Source organism: Aythya marila (assembly GCF_965140915.1).
Source record: "Aythya marila genome assembly, chromosome: 19".
Lineage (NCBI taxonomy): Eukaryota > Metazoa > Chordata > Aves > Anseriformes > Anatidae > Aythya > Aythya marila.
The window spans coordinates 5562359-5580829 of NC_139060.1; the positions used below are offsets into that span (position 1 = coordinate 5562359).

The 18471-nt window shown below is 68.7% G+C and overlaps 2 protein-coding genes across 3 annotated transcripts; both read left to right on the plus strand.

Annotated features, from left to right (window-relative positions):
• Positions 1 to 83: 83 nt before the first annotated feature.
• AK1 (adenylate kinase 1) lies at positions 84 to 5242 on the plus strand. 2 transcript variants are annotated; one of them, XM_082775994.1, is made up of 7 exons: positions 84 to 141; positions 1983 to 2022; positions 3413 to 3448; positions 3985 to 4148; positions 4252 to 4368; positions 4658 to 4849; positions 5003 to 5242. In XM_082775994.1, exons 2-7 carry the CDS (start codon positions 2013 to 2015, stop codon positions 5066 to 5068), a joined length of 585 nt encoding a protein of 194 aa, XP_082632120.1. In that variant the 5' UTR covers positions 84 to 141; positions 1983 to 2012; the 3' UTR covers positions 5069 to 5242. The 2 variants fall into 2 exon arrangements, with proteins under 2 accessions (XP_082632120.1, XP_082632121.1); XM_082775995.1 differs by lacking the exon at positions 84 to 141 and adding an exon at positions 1653 to 1671.
• A 2566-nt stretch (positions 5243 to 7808) lies between these two features.
• On the plus strand, positions 7809 to 18065 carry ENG (endoglin). Its single transcript, XM_082775763.1, has 15 exons — positions 7809 to 7955; positions 11742 to 11899; positions 13973 to 14107; positions 14673 to 14835; positions 15026 to 15182; positions 15314 to 15446; positions 15643 to 15817; positions 15901 to 16043; positions 16172 to 16309; positions 16435 to 16479; positions 16551 to 16661; positions 16745 to 16990; positions 17222 to 17285; positions 17368 to 17469; positions 17937 to 18065. The coding sequence occupies exons 1-15, from the start codon at positions 7892 to 7894 to the stop codon at positions 18053 to 18055; spliced, it is 1953 nt and encodes a 650-aa protein (XP_082631889.1). The 5' UTR covers positions 7809 to 7891; the 3' UTR covers positions 18056 to 18065.
• Positions 18066 to 18471: the final 406 nt, after the last annotated feature.

Consider the following 18471-nt stretch of genomic DNA (forward strand, 5'->3'; position numbering starts at 1 on the left):
GTGGTTTTTTCCCCCCCCCCCCCCCAGCCTGTGTGTGCCCCCCCCCCTGCTGCCCGCTCCCGGCATGCTCCTCGCTGCATTATATCCAGCTAGCGGTACCCGAGCAGGCAGCTGCCCGCCCCACAGCTCCCGGCCCCACAGGTCAGTGCCAGCCCCCCCAGCCCCCCCCCAGCATCCTAAACCCCCCCCCGAGCCCTGCAGCCCCTCGGCACCCCGGCCCTCACCCACCCCTGGGTGCCCCCCCCCTCGGCTCCCCCTCCCCACGGTGACCTTGGGGAGGGCGTTCGGGTAGGCGCTGCGCGGGGGGCTTTTGGGGGGGGATTTGGGGTGAGCCCCCCCGCACTGTAAGGGATTTAAGGGGGGTGGGATGGGGATGGGGGGGGTGGGGTTGTGGGGGTAATGCTGGGGGGGTGGGAGCGGGGCAGTGCTGGGAGCACCAAGGGGGGAGACAGAGGGGCTAGGGGGGGTGTATGGGGGTGGGGGGGGTTATATGGGGTGGGGGGGTGTTATATGGGGTGGGGGGGATTATATGGGGTGCTGGGGGGTTATATGGGGTGCTGGGGGGGCATGGCAGGGGCTGCTGCACTATTGCACGGGGTGCTTGGTGGGGGTACACTGCACAAGGTGCTGGGGGGGGTATTTTATGGGGTGCTTGGGGGGTGCTTTGTGGGGTGCTGGGGGGCTATGGCAGGTGCTGCACTATGGCATGGGGTGCTTGGGGGGGGAATTGTATGGGGTGTTTGTGGGGTGCTGTATGGGGTGCTGGGGGCATTGCACAGGCGTTGGGGCATTGCTTGGGGTGCTGGGGGGGCATGGCAGGGGGTAACACTATTGCACAGGGTGCTGGGGGGCATTTTATGGGGTGCTGGGGGGGGTCATCCCACGGGGGGGTTTGGGGGTCTCGCTGCTGCTCCTGGGCTGTGCCACCAACGGGCATGACACGGGGTGCTGCTGGGGGGGCTGGGTTACCGCAGGGGTGCTGGGTGCTGAGTTGAGGTGGGGGGGAAAAAGGGGGGTGGGACGGGGTCTGGGGGCTGTTGGAGCTCCTGACGGGAGCACACCACACCACACCACACCACACCACAGCTTCCCCCGGGCACCCCGCTGTCCCCATACCCGGGTCCCCCACGGGGTCCCGCACCCTCCTGGCCACCCCGTGGGGACACGGCGGGGTTCGGCCCCATGGCACGGGGGGGGCCGTGTCCCGGTGCAGGTTTCAGCCCGTCCATTCTTAGCCCCTGCCCTTTCCCGGCTGTAACACGAGCGGGGCGGCAGCGCAGGGCCCCTGGCCCCAGTCTGGCCGGTTTGGGGAGCGCGGGGTGACGCGGGGCGGCAGGGTGCGGGCAGGGAGCCCAAACCCACAGCAGGGACCTGTGGGTGCAGCAATCCTACAGCAATCCTACAGCAATCCTACAGCAATCCTACAGCAATCCCCCACCTCCAGGGAGTGAGAGCGGGCTGGCCCCCCAAAACCATCCCCTAAAGCCTCCCCTCCGGCACGTGGGGAGCTGGCGCGGTGGAGGCGCTGCCGCCGTCAGCGGCATCCCAGGGCCGTGTGTCACCGGGCACGGGGATGTGGTCAGGGCAGGGAGGCGCAGGTAATGCCACCCCGTAACACCCCGTGACACCCCACGTCACCCCGTGTCACCCCGTGTCACCGCCGGCAGCCAGGTAGGCGATGGCCGCGGGAGCCGAGCTCCCCAGCTCCTCAAGCCACGAAATCCAGGCAGCGCCGTGCCTGCCGGATACATCTGATAAATTTTATAGGTTTTAGGGCCAAACTGAGGGGCAGGGCGGCTTCTGCCTCACCACCACGGGTCCCCCAGCGCTCGGCTGGGGACCTGCTGCGTCCCATAGGGGAGGGAAGGGAGAGCTGTTGTCCCAGTAACACCCCGCGCAGCCCCGGCCCTGGGGACCCCCCCGTCCCCGCCGAGCCGCTCACTGCTCCCCTCTCCTCTCCTCTCCTCTCTCCGTCCCCGCAGCCCGAAGCTCTCCTGCACCCCGCCGGCAGCATGTCGACAGGTGAGTGCCCTGCTCTGCTGTCCCTGCGGCCAGCTCCTTTGTCCCCTCTGCTTCTGGCCCCTTGGCAGCTGTCCCCCTGTGCCCGATCCCCTGCGTCCCCCTTGGGCCATCCCGTGTCCCCTTTCTGCCATCCCGTGTCCCCTTTGTCCCCATCCCCTTGTCCCCATCCCCTTGTCCCCATCCCCTTGTTCCCATCCCCTGCGTCCCCCTTGTTCCCATCCCCTCGTTCCCATCCCCCGTGCCCCCTTGTGCCACCCCCGTCCCCCCCGTCCCTCTTTCACCCAACCCCCCGGACCCCTTTGCGTCCACCCCCAGTGTCCCCACCCCGTGTCCATCCCCGGGTCCCCTTTACGCACCCCATCTTTTGCGTCTGCCCCCTGTGCCCTCGTATCCACCCCCTCTGCCCCCCTCGCACCCGCTCCCCGCGCCCCCCCCGTGCCCCCCCCGTGCCCCCGCGCCCCCCCCGCGCCCCCCCGTGCCCCCCGTGTCCCCTTTCCCTCCCTCCCCCGTCCCCCGGTATCCGATTCCCTGTCCCACTTCGCTTCCACCCCCTCTGTCCCCCCCTTGCGTCCATCCCCTGCCTTCTCCTCCCGTGTCCATCCCCCTCTGCCTCCCCCTTGCGTCCACCCAGATCCCCTTGGGGGGGCCTCTTCCCAACCCCAATCCCTTCGCCCCCCCTGCGCCCCCCATCTCCTGCCCCCCCCCTTTCCCCACCGTCTTGGCTCCTTCCCCGGGTGCTGGAGGGGCTGAAATTTCAGACGGCCGGGCTGGGGGGAGCAGTGCCGGGCTCACCGGTATTTTTAGCTCCCCTCGGGGCCAGATCCTGCAGGTGGGGGGCACCCTGAGGGACCCCCCCATGTCCCGCAGGCTGGGGGGGCTCCGTGAGGTGCTGGCACCCGGCCCCTGCTCCCCAGCTGCCTGCCCCAGGCACCGCTTTTGGGGACAATCGGTCCCTGGGGGGGGGTTTAGGGGCTGCTGGGGGTCACACCAAGCACTCGAGGCACCCGTGCCAAGGGCAGGACCCGGATCTGGCCACGGGGATGGATGTGCCCCCCCCGGGGAGCCCTGCAGGTCCCCACCCCGACACTGAGGACAACGAGTGTCTCCGGGGCGCCGGGGGGGGTTCCAGGCCCAGGGCTGAGCCCTGTGGCTGAGCTCCATGGGGTCCCTGTGCGCCAGCCCGGCCAGCCCCGATGTCCCAGACCCCTCAGATGTCCCAGACCCCTCAGGTGACGGGGACAAGGGGCACGCGTGGCCGCTTCGCACCCCGGAGTGGGCAGGGGTCGGTCCCCCCGCTGGGGGGCTCAGCCTTGCTGCTGGGGACGGCTCGTTCGACGGTGCCCTTTTGGCTTTTAGGTTGATTATTTTCTTTTTTTTTTCCCCCCCCCAGAAAAGCTCAAGCACCACAAGATCATCTTTGTGGTGGGTAAGTGGGCGGCCGGGTCCTGCGGCTGGCGGGGTCGAGGTGGGGCAGGGGGTCCTCGAGGCCACTGGGGGGGTGCTGGGGACCACCAGCAGGGTGGCAGCGCCTGATGGGACGCGATGGGATGCTCCTGGGGGTGATGCCGCGGGTGGGGATGGGGTGGGGATGCCCAGGTGCTGATGGGGTCCTGGTGTCCTGGGTGCCATCGGGGTGGCGATACCTGGGTGCTGATGGAGTCGTGATGTCCTGGGTGCCATCGGGGTGGAAATGCAGAGGTGCTGATGGAGTTGTGGTGTCCTGGGTGCCATCAGGGTGGCGATGCCCGGGTACCAACTACCCACACCAGCAGCCCGTGCCACCCCAAGCACCGCCATCCCCAAGCCCCCACCAGGAGCAGCTCTCTCCATCCACCTGGTGCTGGGCTCGGGGACCCCGTCCCCTTTCTCCCCAGGCTCTGGGGACTCTGGTGGCTCCGTGCCCCTTCCCCCGCCTGCCCCCCAGCTCCCTGCTGTGCGCTGGGGCACTGCCACCGCTTGCAGGTGGCCCCGGCTCGGGGAAGGGGACGCAATGCGAGAAGATCGTGCAGAAGTACGGGTACACCCACCTCTCCACCGGGGACCTGCTCCGGGCTGAGGTCAGCTCGGGCTCGGAGCGGGGCAAGAAGCTGCAGGCCATCATGGAGAAGGGCGAGCTGGTGCCCCTGGTGAGTCCGCGCGTGCCCGCCGTGGTGTTTGTCCCCCTCCCCGTGTGGCCGTGGGGACGGGGTGGGCGCGCGGCCCCACGAGGTGTCCGTGCCCCGTCCCCAGGACACGGTGCTGGACATGCTGCGGGACGCCATGGTGGCCAAAGCCGACGTGTCCAAGGGTTTCCTCATCGACGGCTACCCCCGCGAGGTGAAGCAGGGCGAGGAGTTCGAGAAGAAGGTGAGGGCTGGTGAGGCCGCGGGGTGCCCCCGAGGGCTGCGTGGAGCTGGTGGGAGCAGATCCCATCCCGACGGGGGGCTGAGCTGCCATCGGGGGGGGGACACATCGCTCCGGGGCGTCCTCACGGATGACGGGGGGTGGCTGTGGTGGCGCAGAGCCAGGGTTTGGTGTCCCTGGGGTGCCCAGAACCAGGTGGAGGGTGGCACAGGGTGGCACGGGGTGGCATGGGGTGGCACGGGGACACCCTCGTGCCAAGCCTGCGCGGTGCCAGCCCCCCCTGTCCCCGCAGATTGCCGCCCCCACGCTGCTGCTGTACGTGGACGCGGGGAAGGAGACGATGGTGAAGCGCCTGCTGAAGCGGGGCGAGACCAGCGGGCGGGTGGACGACAACGAGGAGACCATCAAGAAGCGCCTGGAGACCTACTACAAGGCCACGGAGCCCGTCATCACCTTCTACAAGAGCAGGGGCATCGTCCGCCAGGTGAGCAGGACCCACGGGGGGGGGAAGGAATCAACACCTTTGGGGTAAGGGGGCTGATATAGGGTTAGGGTTCCCCCAGCTGGCTTGGGACCCACCAAATCGCCCCAAAAAGGGGCTTGGAGGAGCCGGCGCCCCCCTAACCCCTCCCTGCAGCTCAACGCCGAGGGCAGCGTGGACGAGGTTTTCCAGCAGGTCTGCTCCTACCTCGACAGCCTGTAGCCGTGCCGGCCGCCCCGCGCCCCCCGCCCCGCGCCCCCCCCTCCGCGTGCGCCGGCAGAGACAGCGGAAGAGCCCTCATCCTGTTTTCGTGGACAGAGCCGCGCGAAGGAAATTTCAAGGACATTGTGTTTGGCTCTTTCCCGTCTCTCCCCAGTAAAGTTCGCTTTAATGAGCCCAGACTTTATCTTTTTCTTCTGTCGGAGGAAATGAGTTTTTCTTTCCAGAGATTTTTGGTTTGTTGCTTTTTTGTTGTTGTTGTGTTGGTTTTTTTTTTTCCCCTCTCTGAGCCCCCCGAGCCCCCCGCCCGCCTCTGGAGCTGATTAGGGCAGGAAGCGGGTGTTTATCCCGCACGTGGGATGCTCGGAGGAAGGGAGGGAGCATCCCGGCCGCTCGCCCCGGCTTCCCGGCTGCCGCCGGGCTGTGGGGGGCCCGTGACCCCGTGCCGGGGCCAGTCCCACTCACCTTGACCCCGTCCTGCCCGCCGAGCCCCTGGGGAAGGGGGCAGCGTCTGGCCCACGTCCTGCCTCAGCCTCCCTGGGGATGGGGTTTCCATCACTTTCACCCCGTGCACGTGCCAGCCTCGGTGTCTCCTCGCTGCTCCTGCCCCCCGGTGTGTTTTGGGGTACGTGGGGGCTGCGGGCAGCTGTGGCAAAAGGTGTTGGGGTGGCACCGGGGATATCGGTGCCGCCGCGATGCCCTGGGTGCGCCCTGAGCAAAGGACACGCTGGGGACACCCCCCCTGAGCCCGGCCACCAGGGTAGGGACAGGGTGGGGGTCCTCGGGGGGGCTCAATCGCAGCCCCCCAGCCCTGAATATTTGGGATGCTGGCACGGGGACGTGGAATGGGGACGGGGGAGCTCCCCAAAGCTGCCCCCAGGCCGTGCTCGGTGTCACTTTGCCTGGCCCCATGGCAGTGCCGTGGTTTTCCCGGCCGTGGCGCAGGAAGGAGGCAGCAGAGCCGTGGCCGTGAGCTTTGGGGCTGCCATAAATCATAAAAATCATAAATCATAAATCACAACTCAGCCGCGGGGCCTTGGGGCGGGCAGCGGCTCGGGGGCAGGCGAGGCCGCCGGGACGGTGCGGAGGAAGGAAGCGAGCGGGGAAGGCGAGGGGGGGGGGGGACAAAAATCCCCCAAGAAAAAAAAAGAAAAGAAAAAAAAAAAAGAAAGAAAACAAAACAAACCCGACAGAACTCCTGAGCTCGCCAGGCTCGGACGTCAGCCGGGTGCCCGGGGGTGAAGCAGCCACGAGCACGGCGGGGCCGGGGCGCTGCGGGCGGCGGGAAGGGAAGGATGCGGCCATCCGGCCGGTGCTGGGGCACTGCCAGCACAGCTGAGCCCCCCCCTCGTGCTGCTGGGGGTGAGGGGACAGCAGATTTGGGATGCTGAGTAGTCCCAAAGCCACGCTGGAGGAGCTGGGGGAGCCACCTGCCCTCGTTGTCCCTGTCCCTATGGGGGTGTGGGGTCAGCCTGCCTCAGTTTCCCCATGTGGTGAGCGGGGCGGTGGGGCTGGGGGGGGCCCTGCCTCCCCGCTGGTCACTTTGGGTGATTTTTGGTGGCTTTGCCCTGGCTGGGGAGCCTCAGGGCTCCCCATAAACTGCAGGGGGATGGTGCCAGGGGCTGTGGCCACCCCGCACAGCCACCCCCGGCTCTGTCACCCTGCCCTGGGGGCCACCACCGAAGGCCCTGCTGGGGACAGGGGCGCAGGGCTGCCAGCTCCGGGCCCTGTCCCCGTCCCCGCGGTCCCCAGGAGGTGGCAGTGCGCTGTCGTGGGAGGCGGCTGCTGCTCACCCCGGGGACCTGGTGGCCGCTGGGGACAGACCTCGCCGCCTGCCCCGCCGGGTGTCACCCCCCGGCCCCCTGCCCATCGCCACGGAGCGGTGCGGGGCCACCCCGGGGACCTGGCCCTGGCACAGGCAGGAGGGACGGGGCAGGAGTTCCCCTTGGCCCTCTTGTCCCCCCGATGTCCCCTTGTCCCCGCAGCCACCCCGCTCCCCTCCAGCTCCTGCCTCGGTGTCGCTTTGCTGGGACCCAGGACGGGGCTGTCCTAGAGGGGCCCCAAACCCCAAACCTGCCCGCCCAGCGGGGACATCCCAATATTGGGGACATCCCGGCTGTGGCCTGGCCATGGTGCAGAGGGGGCAGGCAGCAGTGCCACACGGTGTCCCCCCAGCCACCAGCAGCCCCGGGGCCGGTGTCCAGAGCCCTGGGGCGCTCCGTGCCATGGGGCACCCTGCCCACGCCAGGACACCTCGGGGCTGCCCTTGTCCCCATCGCAGTGGGGCAGCTCCTGCCCTCAGTACATGGGGCAGCCCCCCCTTCAGCACCGCACGGGGCAGGCTGTGCTGCTGTGTGTCCCCTAAACTTTGGGGAGGGGGTATTTAGGGAGGGGGGCGCACCGTGCCTTGGCACCCCGACCCCTGCCTTGGCACCCTTGGCACCCTGCCCACCCTCAGTGCGGGCACTACAGCCACCCCCTCCTTCTCCCCGCTGCCACCCCAGGGTGGGGGGGCCCCACTTTCTCCCCCTCCTACCCCCCCGCAGCACCCGGGCTGCCTCCAGGGCGCCCCGCGGCGGTGCCCGCACCCTGCGGGGAAACTGAGGCACGGCGCGCCCGGACCCCCCCCAAACCCAAACTCCCCCCTCTCCGGCCGGCACGGCTCCAGGGCTGCGGAGCGGCATTTCCTCCGGGCGCCGACCCTCCTCCTCCTCCTCCTCCTCCTCCTCCTCCTTCTCCTCCTCCTCCTCCCGAAGGGAGTCGGTTTCCTGCCGCCGCCGCGCCCGCTCACTGCGCTCTCGGCTGCGGGCAGCGGCGGCGGCCGGGATGTGCCTGCGGAGCCCCCCCCCGCTGCTGCTGCCGCTGCTGCTGCCGCTGCTCGCCCGCCCCGGTGAGTGGGGAGCCCGTCGGGGGGCACCGGGGACCGCCGAGGGTTGGGGGCTTCGGGCTCGGGGCTCCCCGACGGCGGCACCGGGCTGGGCGCACGGGAAACGCGCAGGGGGGGAGCGCGGAGGAGCCGCCGGTAACTCGGAGGGGAACGGGGGGAGAGGAGGGGAACGGGGGTGGGGGCGAGGGGTGAGTTGTTGGGGTGGGCTGGGGGTGCGGGGGCTGATACAGCTGGGTCCCGGCTCGGATATTGCCTCCCCTCCCCTCCGCCGGCCCCAAATCCAGGCTGCGTCACCAGGGTCCCAGGGGTGTCCAAGCGCCCTTTCCCTGGGAAGGGGCAGGCAGCGGGACCCCCTCAACGGGGGCACCGACCCGGGGGGCCTGGGGAACGAGGAAAAAAACCCAAAGCCCCCCCCGGTGTCTGTGGCAATAGGGCCAGGGACTTTTTTGCTGCTTTAGTTGTTGGCCCCGCAGCCCTCGTCCCGTGACTGCAGGCACTGCGGTTTTGCGGGGAGGATTTTGGGGGGCGCAGGCGTGGGGACACCCCCAGGAGGGCAGGGAGCTGGGGACACGGGGACAGGGTGCTCAGGGACAGGGAAACATGAGGGCAGCAGCAACACAGGGGCAGTGGGTTCAGCACCTCCCACACGGGTCAGTCCCATGGGGGCTGCTGGGGGTCCCCACTGTCACCCCCGGTGCTGTCACCCCCTACAGGGCCTGTCCCCAGGGGCTGGGGCCGTGCTCCGGGGGCTGTGCTGTGCGGTCCCCATCCGACGTAGCTGTGCCATATGGTCCCTGTCCTATGGCTGTCATATGGGCTCCATCCCACGTAGCTGTGCTGTAGGGCTGTGCCCCCTGCAGCTGTGCCATACAGCCCGGTTGTGTGGCTGTGCCATACCGTCACCATCCCAAATAGATGTGCAACAAGGTCTGTGTCCCGTGGAGCTGTGTGTATGGGCACTATCCTAAAGAGATGTGCGATAAGGTCTTTGTCCTGTTTAGCTGTGGGGTACGGTCGCCATCCTAAATAGATGTGTGATAAGGTCTGTGTCCTATGTAGCCGTGTGGTACAGCCCCCATCCTACAGCTGTGCCATATGGTCTACATCCTGTGAAGCTGTGCTGTACAGGCCCTGTCCTATGTCTGTTTGCCATATAATTCCTGTCCTGCATATCTGTGCCTTATATCCCCCGTCCTACAGTCCGGTCTCTTGTACGCAGCTGTGCCATACAGGCCGTGTCCTCTGTCCTTGTGCCATACGCTCCCCGTCCCATGTGGCCGTGCCATACAGCCCTTCAACGTGGCTGTGCTACACAGCTGTGCCATACAGTCCCCCATCCTACTGAGCCGTGTGTCCCTGTGCCTTTTAGCCGCGCTGCATGGTCCCCATCCCATATGGCTGTTATCTGTCCCGTCCCACACAGCTCTGTGGTGCTGCCCCTCTCCTACCTGCCCTGTAGCTGTGCCCTGTGGTGCCCGTCCTAAGGAACTGTGCAATGCTGTCCCTGTCCTATAAATCTGAGCCATACAGCCCCTGCTATGTGTGACCGTGCCCCTGAGAGGGACTACTCTGAGTGTGGAGCTCCTCCATATAGCCCACGTCCTGTATGGCCGTGCCACACCGTCCCAAACACGTGTAGCTGTGCCATCCCCGTCCCGTGTAGCGGTGCCATACGGTCCCTGCCCTGTCTGGTGCAGACCCTTGGGGCTGGGGTGTCCCTGGCAGGCACAGCACCGTGGGGCCGTGCAGACAGCGGGGGGCTTCCAGGGCTGGGGGGCTTTGAGCCCCCGTGTGACAGCGCCAGCAGGGACCGGTGCTGCTGCCCTGGGGGGAACGCGGTGCTGGCTCTTCCCTTCCCAGCCCAGGTGAGGCTGCGCCCCTCCTGGGGGCAGAAAGGTCATATAGAGGGGACGCAGGGCTTGTCACCTTCATCCACTTGGGGACAGGCTGATATGGGACGGGCTGATGTAGGACAGCGTCTCCCCCAGCGCTGCACCCAGAAAACCTGGTGTCGGGTGGTGTGGGCACATCTACCCCATCCCAAACCCCGCTGCCACCTCCACGAGGCACAACAGTGCCCTGGGGGTGACAGCCCCGAGCCCTGCAGTGCCAGCTCCATCCCTGCTGAGCCCTTCCAGCTCATTGCACGAGTGCCGAGGCGGCGCAGGGGGGACGCTGGAGCGGTGCTGCCCGGGAGATCCTGCCCCGCTGGAGCCAGCCCCGGCGCCTGCCCTGGCCCCGTGCCCCCCCCGGCACCCCCGGCACCCCCTGGGCTTTGTTCTGCACCCGGGGCCTTTGATCCTCTCGCAACAAAACAGGAATTTCCCCCCCCCCAGACATCCACGCGCCGGGGAGACGCGGCAGCTCCGTCCCCGCTCCCCGCTCCGTCTGCGCCGCGGCGAGGCCGAGGGCGGGTGGGAGGCTGGAAAAACATAAAGTGGATTTTCTTTCTTTCTTTCTTTTTAATTTTTTTTTTTTTGTATTTCCTGGAGTACAAAAATAAATGCGCCCTTATCTGATTGACCCCGCGGGTGCAGGCTGGGCCCAGCTGAGCGCCGTTATCTGATGCTGACATAATGCTGGAGGCCGCTGCTGCCTTCCCCCGGGGACGGGGACGGGGATGGGGACGGTGCCCGGGTGGCACCGCTGCCCCTCGTCCCCTCCGCAGCATCCCTGCCCCACGCCGGGGAGAAGCCGGCCATGTCCCCACACCCTACGGGATGCCACCCCGCGGGATGTCACCGGAGAGGTGACGATCTGCCCGTCCCCTGCCCCGCGATGCCGGGGGCCGGGGGCCATGCCCGGTGCCGCCGGGGCAGGAGCGGAGGAAAGAGGGCCGCGGGCTGCGGCGCCCAGATAAGCGGCTGTTTATCTTCCTCCCGATGCTGCGGCCGCCGCGCCGGGGGGAGGAAGCGCCGGACAATAGGTGGGCCCGTGGCAGCGTCACCGCGGGGCCTGCGCCGTGACCCCGCCGCCGCGGCCTCGCCACCCCGACGCAGCCCAGGGATGGCTCGGGGGGGCCCTTGCCAGGCTGCCGCCCGGCGCAGCCTCGGTGCCCGTGGCCCTGCACCGCCCTGTCCCCGTCCCCGTGGGGATGTTGGGTGCCCCGGTGCTGGCACAGGGCCTGGTCACCTCCCAGCGTGGTGGCTGGAGCTGCCAGAGAGCCCCCGGGGAGGGGACAGCGCTCGGTGGCCACATCCAAAGCAAGCGCAGAGCCCCCAGCCCCACGGGGACGCCCCGGCGCAAAGCACCCCGCAGGGCAGGGACCCTCCCGGCCGTGCCACCCATGGGTGCAGGGGACAACCTGGGGACAGCCAGGCTGTGGCAGCGCTGCCCAGGACAGGGGAAAAAGCCACGGCAACCTCCGAGCGAGGCAGGCTCGGGGCTTCAAACACCTTTTTTTTGCTGTCAGGATTTCCCTTGGCAGCTGCAGGGCCCCGCTCGCCCGCCAGCCCCGTGTGGGGCTCTCGGTGTCACCGCCGCCCGCCCGCCTCGCACCTCGGTGCCATTTCCACACCTGGGCTTCCCAATTTCCGTCAGCACCGGGGGGAGGGATGCGGGGGGGCCGCTTTTAGGGGAAGCCACGCGGGAGCTCTGGCACGCGGCGGTGCCGCGCGGGGACAGCGGGTTTTTCCAGACCGGATCCAAAGGCCATTAGGGGATCGCTGCGCCGGGCAGGCCCCGAGCAGAGCCAGGGTTGGGGCCGGCCTCGCTGTGCGGGTCCCCTCCCGCCTGTCCCCTGTCCCCAGGCCGCGTGGCAGTGACTGATTTCTCTTGTTTTCCACCCAGACCTCGTCCCCGCCGAGGGCTGCGACCTGCGGCCGGTGGCGGCGGATCCCCCGGTCACCCTGTCCTACAGCACGAGCACAGTGCCGCGGGGCTGCGTCAGCAGCAGCTCCCTGCACAGCGCCAATGAAGTCCACGTCCTCGGCGTCCAGTGGTCCAAGGTGAGCCAGCGGCACCCCGCATGTCGGCCCCGGGCACCATCGGGGTGCTCGTGTTGGGTTTTTCCGTGTCCTGCCCCCTTCCCGGTCCTTTTCCAGCCCCCCCTGGGTAAATGCAGCCCCCTCGCCCCCAGCACGCTGCGCTCAGCGCGGGGCTGTCGAAAGCATTTCCTCTAAATCAGGAGCGGTGAGAGGAACCAGATTAACCTTTTCCACAGTGCAACTTCCCCGCACGGCTGCGCTTCCCCTCTGAGCTGAAGCTGCAGTTTCTCCCTGTCCCCAGAGGGGAAGTTTAAACCCTTTTAAAGGCCACGATTCTGACACTTCTCTGGCACCGCAGGGACTGTCCCCACAACCCGCACGTCCCGCGGGGAGGTGGCTCTGCGGGGAGCAGCAGCGGGGCAGAGCCCAGCACCCACGGGGACGGTGCCGAGGAGGGCAGGAGGGATGCAGGGAGGCTCGAGGCGCTCACATCACTTGCAGCGGAAACGCAGCCACCGGAGTTTCACTGCCTGCCTCGGGGCGATAACCGAGCTGGGAGCTCCGGGTGGCTTTGGGGTGGCGCTGGGCACAGCGGGGCAGCGAGCCGGGGCTGCGTCCCCACCTGGTGCGGTCCTGAGAGCACGGGCAGGGCAGGAGGAGGCAGCTGGGGGGGAGGAAAACCCCACTGTAGGGCCCATGCTGAGCTTCCCTTGAGCTCTCAGAGCCCCAGCAAGCACAGCACCACGTTTTAGCCCAGCCCCAGCTGCCCAGCACCACGTTCCCCCCGCTGCCTCCCAGCTCTCCCAGTTCTGCTTTTGGGGGCAGCTTCTGCAGTGCCCCACGCCCGCGGCGCCCCGGCACGGCCTCACCCCGCACGCCCTGACGGGAAACCTGGCCCTGACGCAGGCAGGCGCCTGTGGCTGAGCGTCAGGGCCGGGGGTGCCCCGGCTTTGTCACCGGAGGCGGCAGGGGACACGCGCTGATGTCACGGCTGCGGCACTCGGCTCGCCGGCACCGAGCCCTGGGCGCGCGGGGGGGAGCGGGGCAGGGACCCGGCTCCGCTCGCAGAAGAATTACTGGAAGCCGCTTTCTATAAGCAGATCCCTATGAAGAAAAAAAAAAAAAAAATAACACCGAGAAGAAAAACCTAAAAAAAGGCCGCGGCGGGGCGAGACGCAAACCGAGCCTCCCTCCGCTCGGCGGGCACCAAACAATGGAGCGCCGCAAAACACGCGGCAGGAAAACCAGCGCCGGCTCCTCCCGCCGCCACGGGGCCACCCGGGGTCCCCGGCCACCCACGTGGCCGAGCTCGCCCATGGGGCCACGGCCGGGCCAGGCGGTGCCCTCGACCCCGTGGTGCCGGGCACGAGGCTGGCACCGCTGGTTGTGCCGTGCCTCGGTGCCCACGCAGCCCTGGGCGGCTCGCCGTGCCCGCTGTTGTGCCGGGAGCGCTGAGCCGGGCGGTGGTTTCCAAACTTAGCGCCTGGCTCCCCGGCTTCCTGACGTGGTTTTCCGGCTGAGCCGAGCCCTGCGGCTGCCCCGGGACTGGAGCGGCTCCACGGTGTCAGGATGGGGCCAGGAGAGCCATGGGGGGGATGTCCTGGTACCCAGGGTGGGGATGCGCTGGTGCGTGGGGTTGGGGATGGGCCAGTCCCGGTGTGGGGATGTCCTGGATGCTCTTTGGGGATGTTCCAGTCCCGGTATGATGATGTCCTGGATGCTCTTTAGGGATTTCCAGTTCCCAGTGTGGGATGCCCCAGTCCCCATGGGGTGACAGCCCACCGCTGCCCAGTCCCCAATGCTCTGATACCCACAGTGGGCTCCCAGGCCGCAGCGTGGGGTGCTGTGTCCCTAGTGCAAGGACACCCTGAGCCCTCATCTGGGGACAACCAGAGGGTTTTGTCCCTCTGTGGTGTGCGTGAGCATCCATGTGGCATCCCTGCATCCCTCACCTGCCCCAAGGCCATAACTCCCGACCCCACAGCCTCCTGCATGGCCAGCCCGACGTCCCTCCCTGCTGCCCCATCACTGGGGGCACAGGGGGGGCTCTGTCCCAGCCGTGCCGCGGTGCTGACCCTCTCCTTGCTCCCCCAGGTCCCATCCACCACGCTCAATGTGTCGCTCACGGCTCCAGCCAGCGGCTGCACCCGGCCAGCGGTGCTGGTCCTGCAGTGCTCCCGGTGCTCGGCCTCCATCACCTCCCCGTGCCCGGAGCTGCTCATCCTCACCGTGAGTGCTGCGGGGACAGAGCCCTGGGAACCCTCCTGGGGGGGGGGCACAGCAGGGCTGGGGACATCCCTGGGGTGCTTGGGGTGCCCACGGGGGACGCCGGTGCCCTCTCCCTCTCCCTCTCCCTCTCCCCAGGGCCGATGCGCCCGGCCCCCGGCGGCGGATCTGAGCGCGGGGCAGGCTGGGCGGCGAATGACGCACGGGGCTTGGAAAAGCTGCCGTTTCCTCCGGCTGCCGGGAGGAAGGTCAGCGATGGGGTTTGGCTCCAGCGAGCTGAGCCAGGGCCGGGAGCTTTGTTAGGAAAATAAACCTCCGGCTTTGTTTTGCGGCTAATAATAAAGCGGGCCGAGCTCCCCGCGTGCCGCCGGCCGGCCGCGCCGCTCCCCCAGGTCCTCCACGGTGTGACCCCCGAGCCCTGATGGGGTCAGGCCCCTGGAGATGCCCACCAAGATGCCTTCAAAGCAGCGCCCTCCGTGCTGGGAGGGTATTTTCCCGGCTGCAGACGAAGCCGGGGAGGGATGCGTCCATGCGTCCTGCCCCGGCTCACACTGCCTCTCGCCCTCAGGACGCCTTCGTGATCCAGGGCAGCCCCACGGTGCAGCAGAGGGAGCTGCCGGCGGCCGCCAGCAAGGGGCAGCTGCTGGACTGGGCGCGGGGCACCTACGGGGGCATCACGTCCTACAGCGAGCTGCAGGACCCACGCGCCATCCACCTCCGCCTGGGTGAAGGTGCGCTGGGGACAGGGGCTGGCGGGGAGGGGGGGCACACCGGCAGGCACCAGGGTGGGGAGGAAGGGGCTGCAGGGCTCTCCCTGCTCCCAGAACACGCCGGGTCCATGGGGTGGTGGTTCCCTTGGGCACGTGCTCACCAAGCACAGTTTGGTTTTGGTGACCCCAGCACTGTTTGTGCCCCCCCCAGATGCCCGCAGCCCCCTGGACTGCGCCCCCCAGGAGCGCTTCAACGCCGCGCCGCACCTCGACGCCGAGGTGTTTTCCCACGGGATGAGGAGCTGCGCCAGCGGCAGCGCCCACAGCACCAGGACTGCCCACATCATCCAGCTGCAGCCCGAGCACAGGTACCGTGTGTGTGTCCCTCCAGGAGGGGGGCACAGCTTGGGGAACCTGGGGAAGGGGTCGGGGTCTCTTGGAGACCCCGGACCCGGCAGAGTGAGGGGCTGAGGCTGGAGGGGGTCTCGTGCTCTTGCAGCTCGCCCGTCACGGAGGTGAACCTGTCCCTGAGCTGTCCCGAGCCGGCAACGGGCAGCCACATCCTCATCCTCCAGAGCCGCGCCAACCTCACCTGGATCCTCTCGCCCACCAGCTGCAACATCCAACTCCTGGTACGGCCGGCGTGGCGATGGGGCTGGCAGGAGGGGACATCGCCCTGGGGACACCCGCACGGGGACGCGGCGGCCCCCTCGCCGTGCTGTGATCCCCCAGAGCCCGTCCCCACCTCGGTGCGGCCCCGACCGCGGTGGCTGCTCACATCTGGATGCCCCCGGCCCCGCTAATCCCCCCCCCGTGCCACCCCCACAGGCCTCTGGCGCCTACAGGATCGCGTCCTTGTCACCGTGGCCCATAATCGGAGAGCCGCTGCCCGACACGGAGCAGGGCCTGGTCGCCAAAGCCTTGGAGAAGAACTACAGCGTCATCGCCTCCTACTCCATCATCCCCGTCAGCCCCCGCATCACCCTGGAGATCCAGGAGCGCGGTGGGTCCCCGGCTCCCCTCCTGGGCTCAGGGTTTTTGGGTTGGGGGTGTCCCCGCTCAGCTCCCCGCGTCCTCTCCCCGCAGAGGTGCCGAGGAAGCCGCCCCCGATGCCCACGTCGCCGGCCCCCACCTTGGACACGCTGCCCAACGACCTGCTCCTCATGCTCCGGCCCTGGAAGTGCACGGATGACACCATGGAGATCATCATCACCAGGTCCCACCTGGAGGTGAGGGCACCGCCGGCGTGCCGGGGGGGGGGGGTCTCATCCCGCTCCGGGTGCCGGGGGGATGCAGGGGGGGGCTGGCCGGGCACCCCGGAGGGAGCTGTGGGCACGGCTGGTGGCTTTTCTCTTAGCCCATCAAGGACGTGGTGAACATCACCCTGCGGGACATCAGCTGCCAGGCGGAGAAGAACGCCACGCACTTCATGCTGCGCACCCCCCTCAGCCACTGCGGCACCTCGCTGGAGAGCCAGGGCAACGCCAAGAACGAGGTGAGGGGATACGGGGGGGGGGGGGGCAGGAGGTGTCCCCATCCCCATGAGGGACCCCGCCGGGGGGATGCCCACGGCCACAGCTCAAGGGCCGGGCTGACCGAGCCTTCCTCCCCTCCTCGCAGCTCATCCTCAGCCTGTCCAAGGGCTCGGTGCTCAGGAGCGCGCGGGTAAGTGGCGGTACCGGTGCCACCGGGGTCACGGGGTGCCGTGGGGTGGCTCACGCTGTCCCTGTCCCTAGGTGGCCTTCCAGTGCCAGATCCCACGGGAGCTCTTCCTGCGCCTCTTCCCCACCGCCGCCTTCGAGGTGCCGCAGACAGAGCTGGAGGTCAACAAGGAGGCTTTCGTGCAGGTACCGCAGCGCCCGGGCACCGCGGGGGCCGTGCCGGGGGGGGTGGCATCCCTCACGGCCACCCCGTGTCCCCGTCCCCGCAGGCCTCCATGCGCTGGGACGACTACCCGGCCGACCTGCAGCTCAAGGAGTGCTGGCTGGTGGCCGCGGGGACGGAGCCGCTGCTGCTGGTGCAGGCCAACAAGGCGCAGAGCTCCAGCGTGGCCGTGCTGGAGGAGCCCCCCGGCAGCAGGGCCAGGAAGATTTGGCGATTCCGCTTCACCTACGCCGTCCCCGAGGGCGGCCACGTCCCCTTCTCCGCCGCCCTCAAGTGCAAGGCCGGGCTGCAGGTCGGTGTGACACCCCCGTCCCGGGGTCCCCGCGGGTGTCCCCGTCCCCATCCCCATTTCGGTGGGTCCCCAGCCACCCGTCTCCATCGCCAAGCTGGGGACGGCACCCCGGGTCCCCAGAGCCCCTGGGTATGGGGGTCCCCAGCCCCGTCCCCGTGGGATGGTGGCACCGGGGTGGTGGCGGCGGGGCAGGGCTGTCCCCGAGCTCACCCCAACCCTCCCCGTGCGCAGAACAACACCATCTTCGAGAAGGTTTTGGAGGTGACCGTGAAGGACGTCTGGAGGCCGCCCAACAGTGAGTTTGGGGCTGGGGGCAGGGCTGGGGGGGGCCGTGCAGAGGTTTTGGGACGGTGTCACTCATGTGTGTGTCCCTGCAGACCGAGGGCTGGGGCTGGGCGCCGTGCTGGGCATCACCTTCGGAGCCTTCCTCATCGGGGCGCTCCTCACCGCCGGGCTCTGGTACATCTACTCGCACACCCGTGAGTACCTCTGTGTGCATGGGGGCGGCGAGGGGGGGCCCTACACACGTCCCACGGCTGGGAAACCCATCCTATTCCCCCGTCCCAATCCTCCCGCGTGTCCCGGGGGGGTCCTGCTGCTCTCGGCAGCGCATCCCTTCTGGCCGGGGCTGTGTGAGAAGGAGCCTGCTCGGCGCGGCCGCGGTCCCCGGGGTCCCGGTGAAGCCCATCTCCATCCCACGCCTTATCGGGGCTGGGGGGGGACCGGGGGGGGACCGGGGAGGGGGCGCGAGCCGTGCGCCAGGGCCTGGAGGCTCTTATCGGGCTGGAAAGGTCAGGTCCAGGATGAGCCATCCCCGGCCGGCCCTGCTGGCGCCGAGGTTTGTTTTTTTGGCCCTTCATGTTTTTCTTCCCCCCCCCTCCCCCCCCCTCCCCTTTCCTATCCTACCCCTTTCCAATTTCCACCCCCCCCCCCGGTGGTAATGCAGGGCCCATCTCCAAACTGCAGCCGGTCTCCACCACGGCGCCGGCCTCGGAGAGCAGCAGCACCAACCACAGCATCGGCAGCACGCAGAGCACCCCCTGCTCCACCAGCAGCATGGCCTGACCCCCCCGGACCCCCCCTCGCCGCCGCCTCCGCCTCAGCCCCCTTAAAAACCCTTTTTCTGGCCCCCACCCCACCCCACCCCACCACCACCCCCCCAAAAATTATTTCAGGCTGAGCCCGGAGGGGGCCGCGGCCCCTCGCCGTCCCCGGGGCCGCCCTTACTCATTCAGTGAATGCTTTGGCCCCCCCCCGGCAGCCCGTGGAGGGAGGTGGGGGCCCCCTGTGACCCCCCCCGGGGGTCCCCAGCAGATGGGGGGGCGCTGGGGGCAAAGGGTGGGTGCCCCCGGTGCTCTCCATCCTGCGTGGGGACAGCGTGGCCCCCATGTACCCCCCCCCAAAAATGCTCCCTGAGCAATGGGGGGGGCCCAGCACAGCCCCGATGGGGTCACTGCCCCCCCCCCCAGCACCCCCCCCCA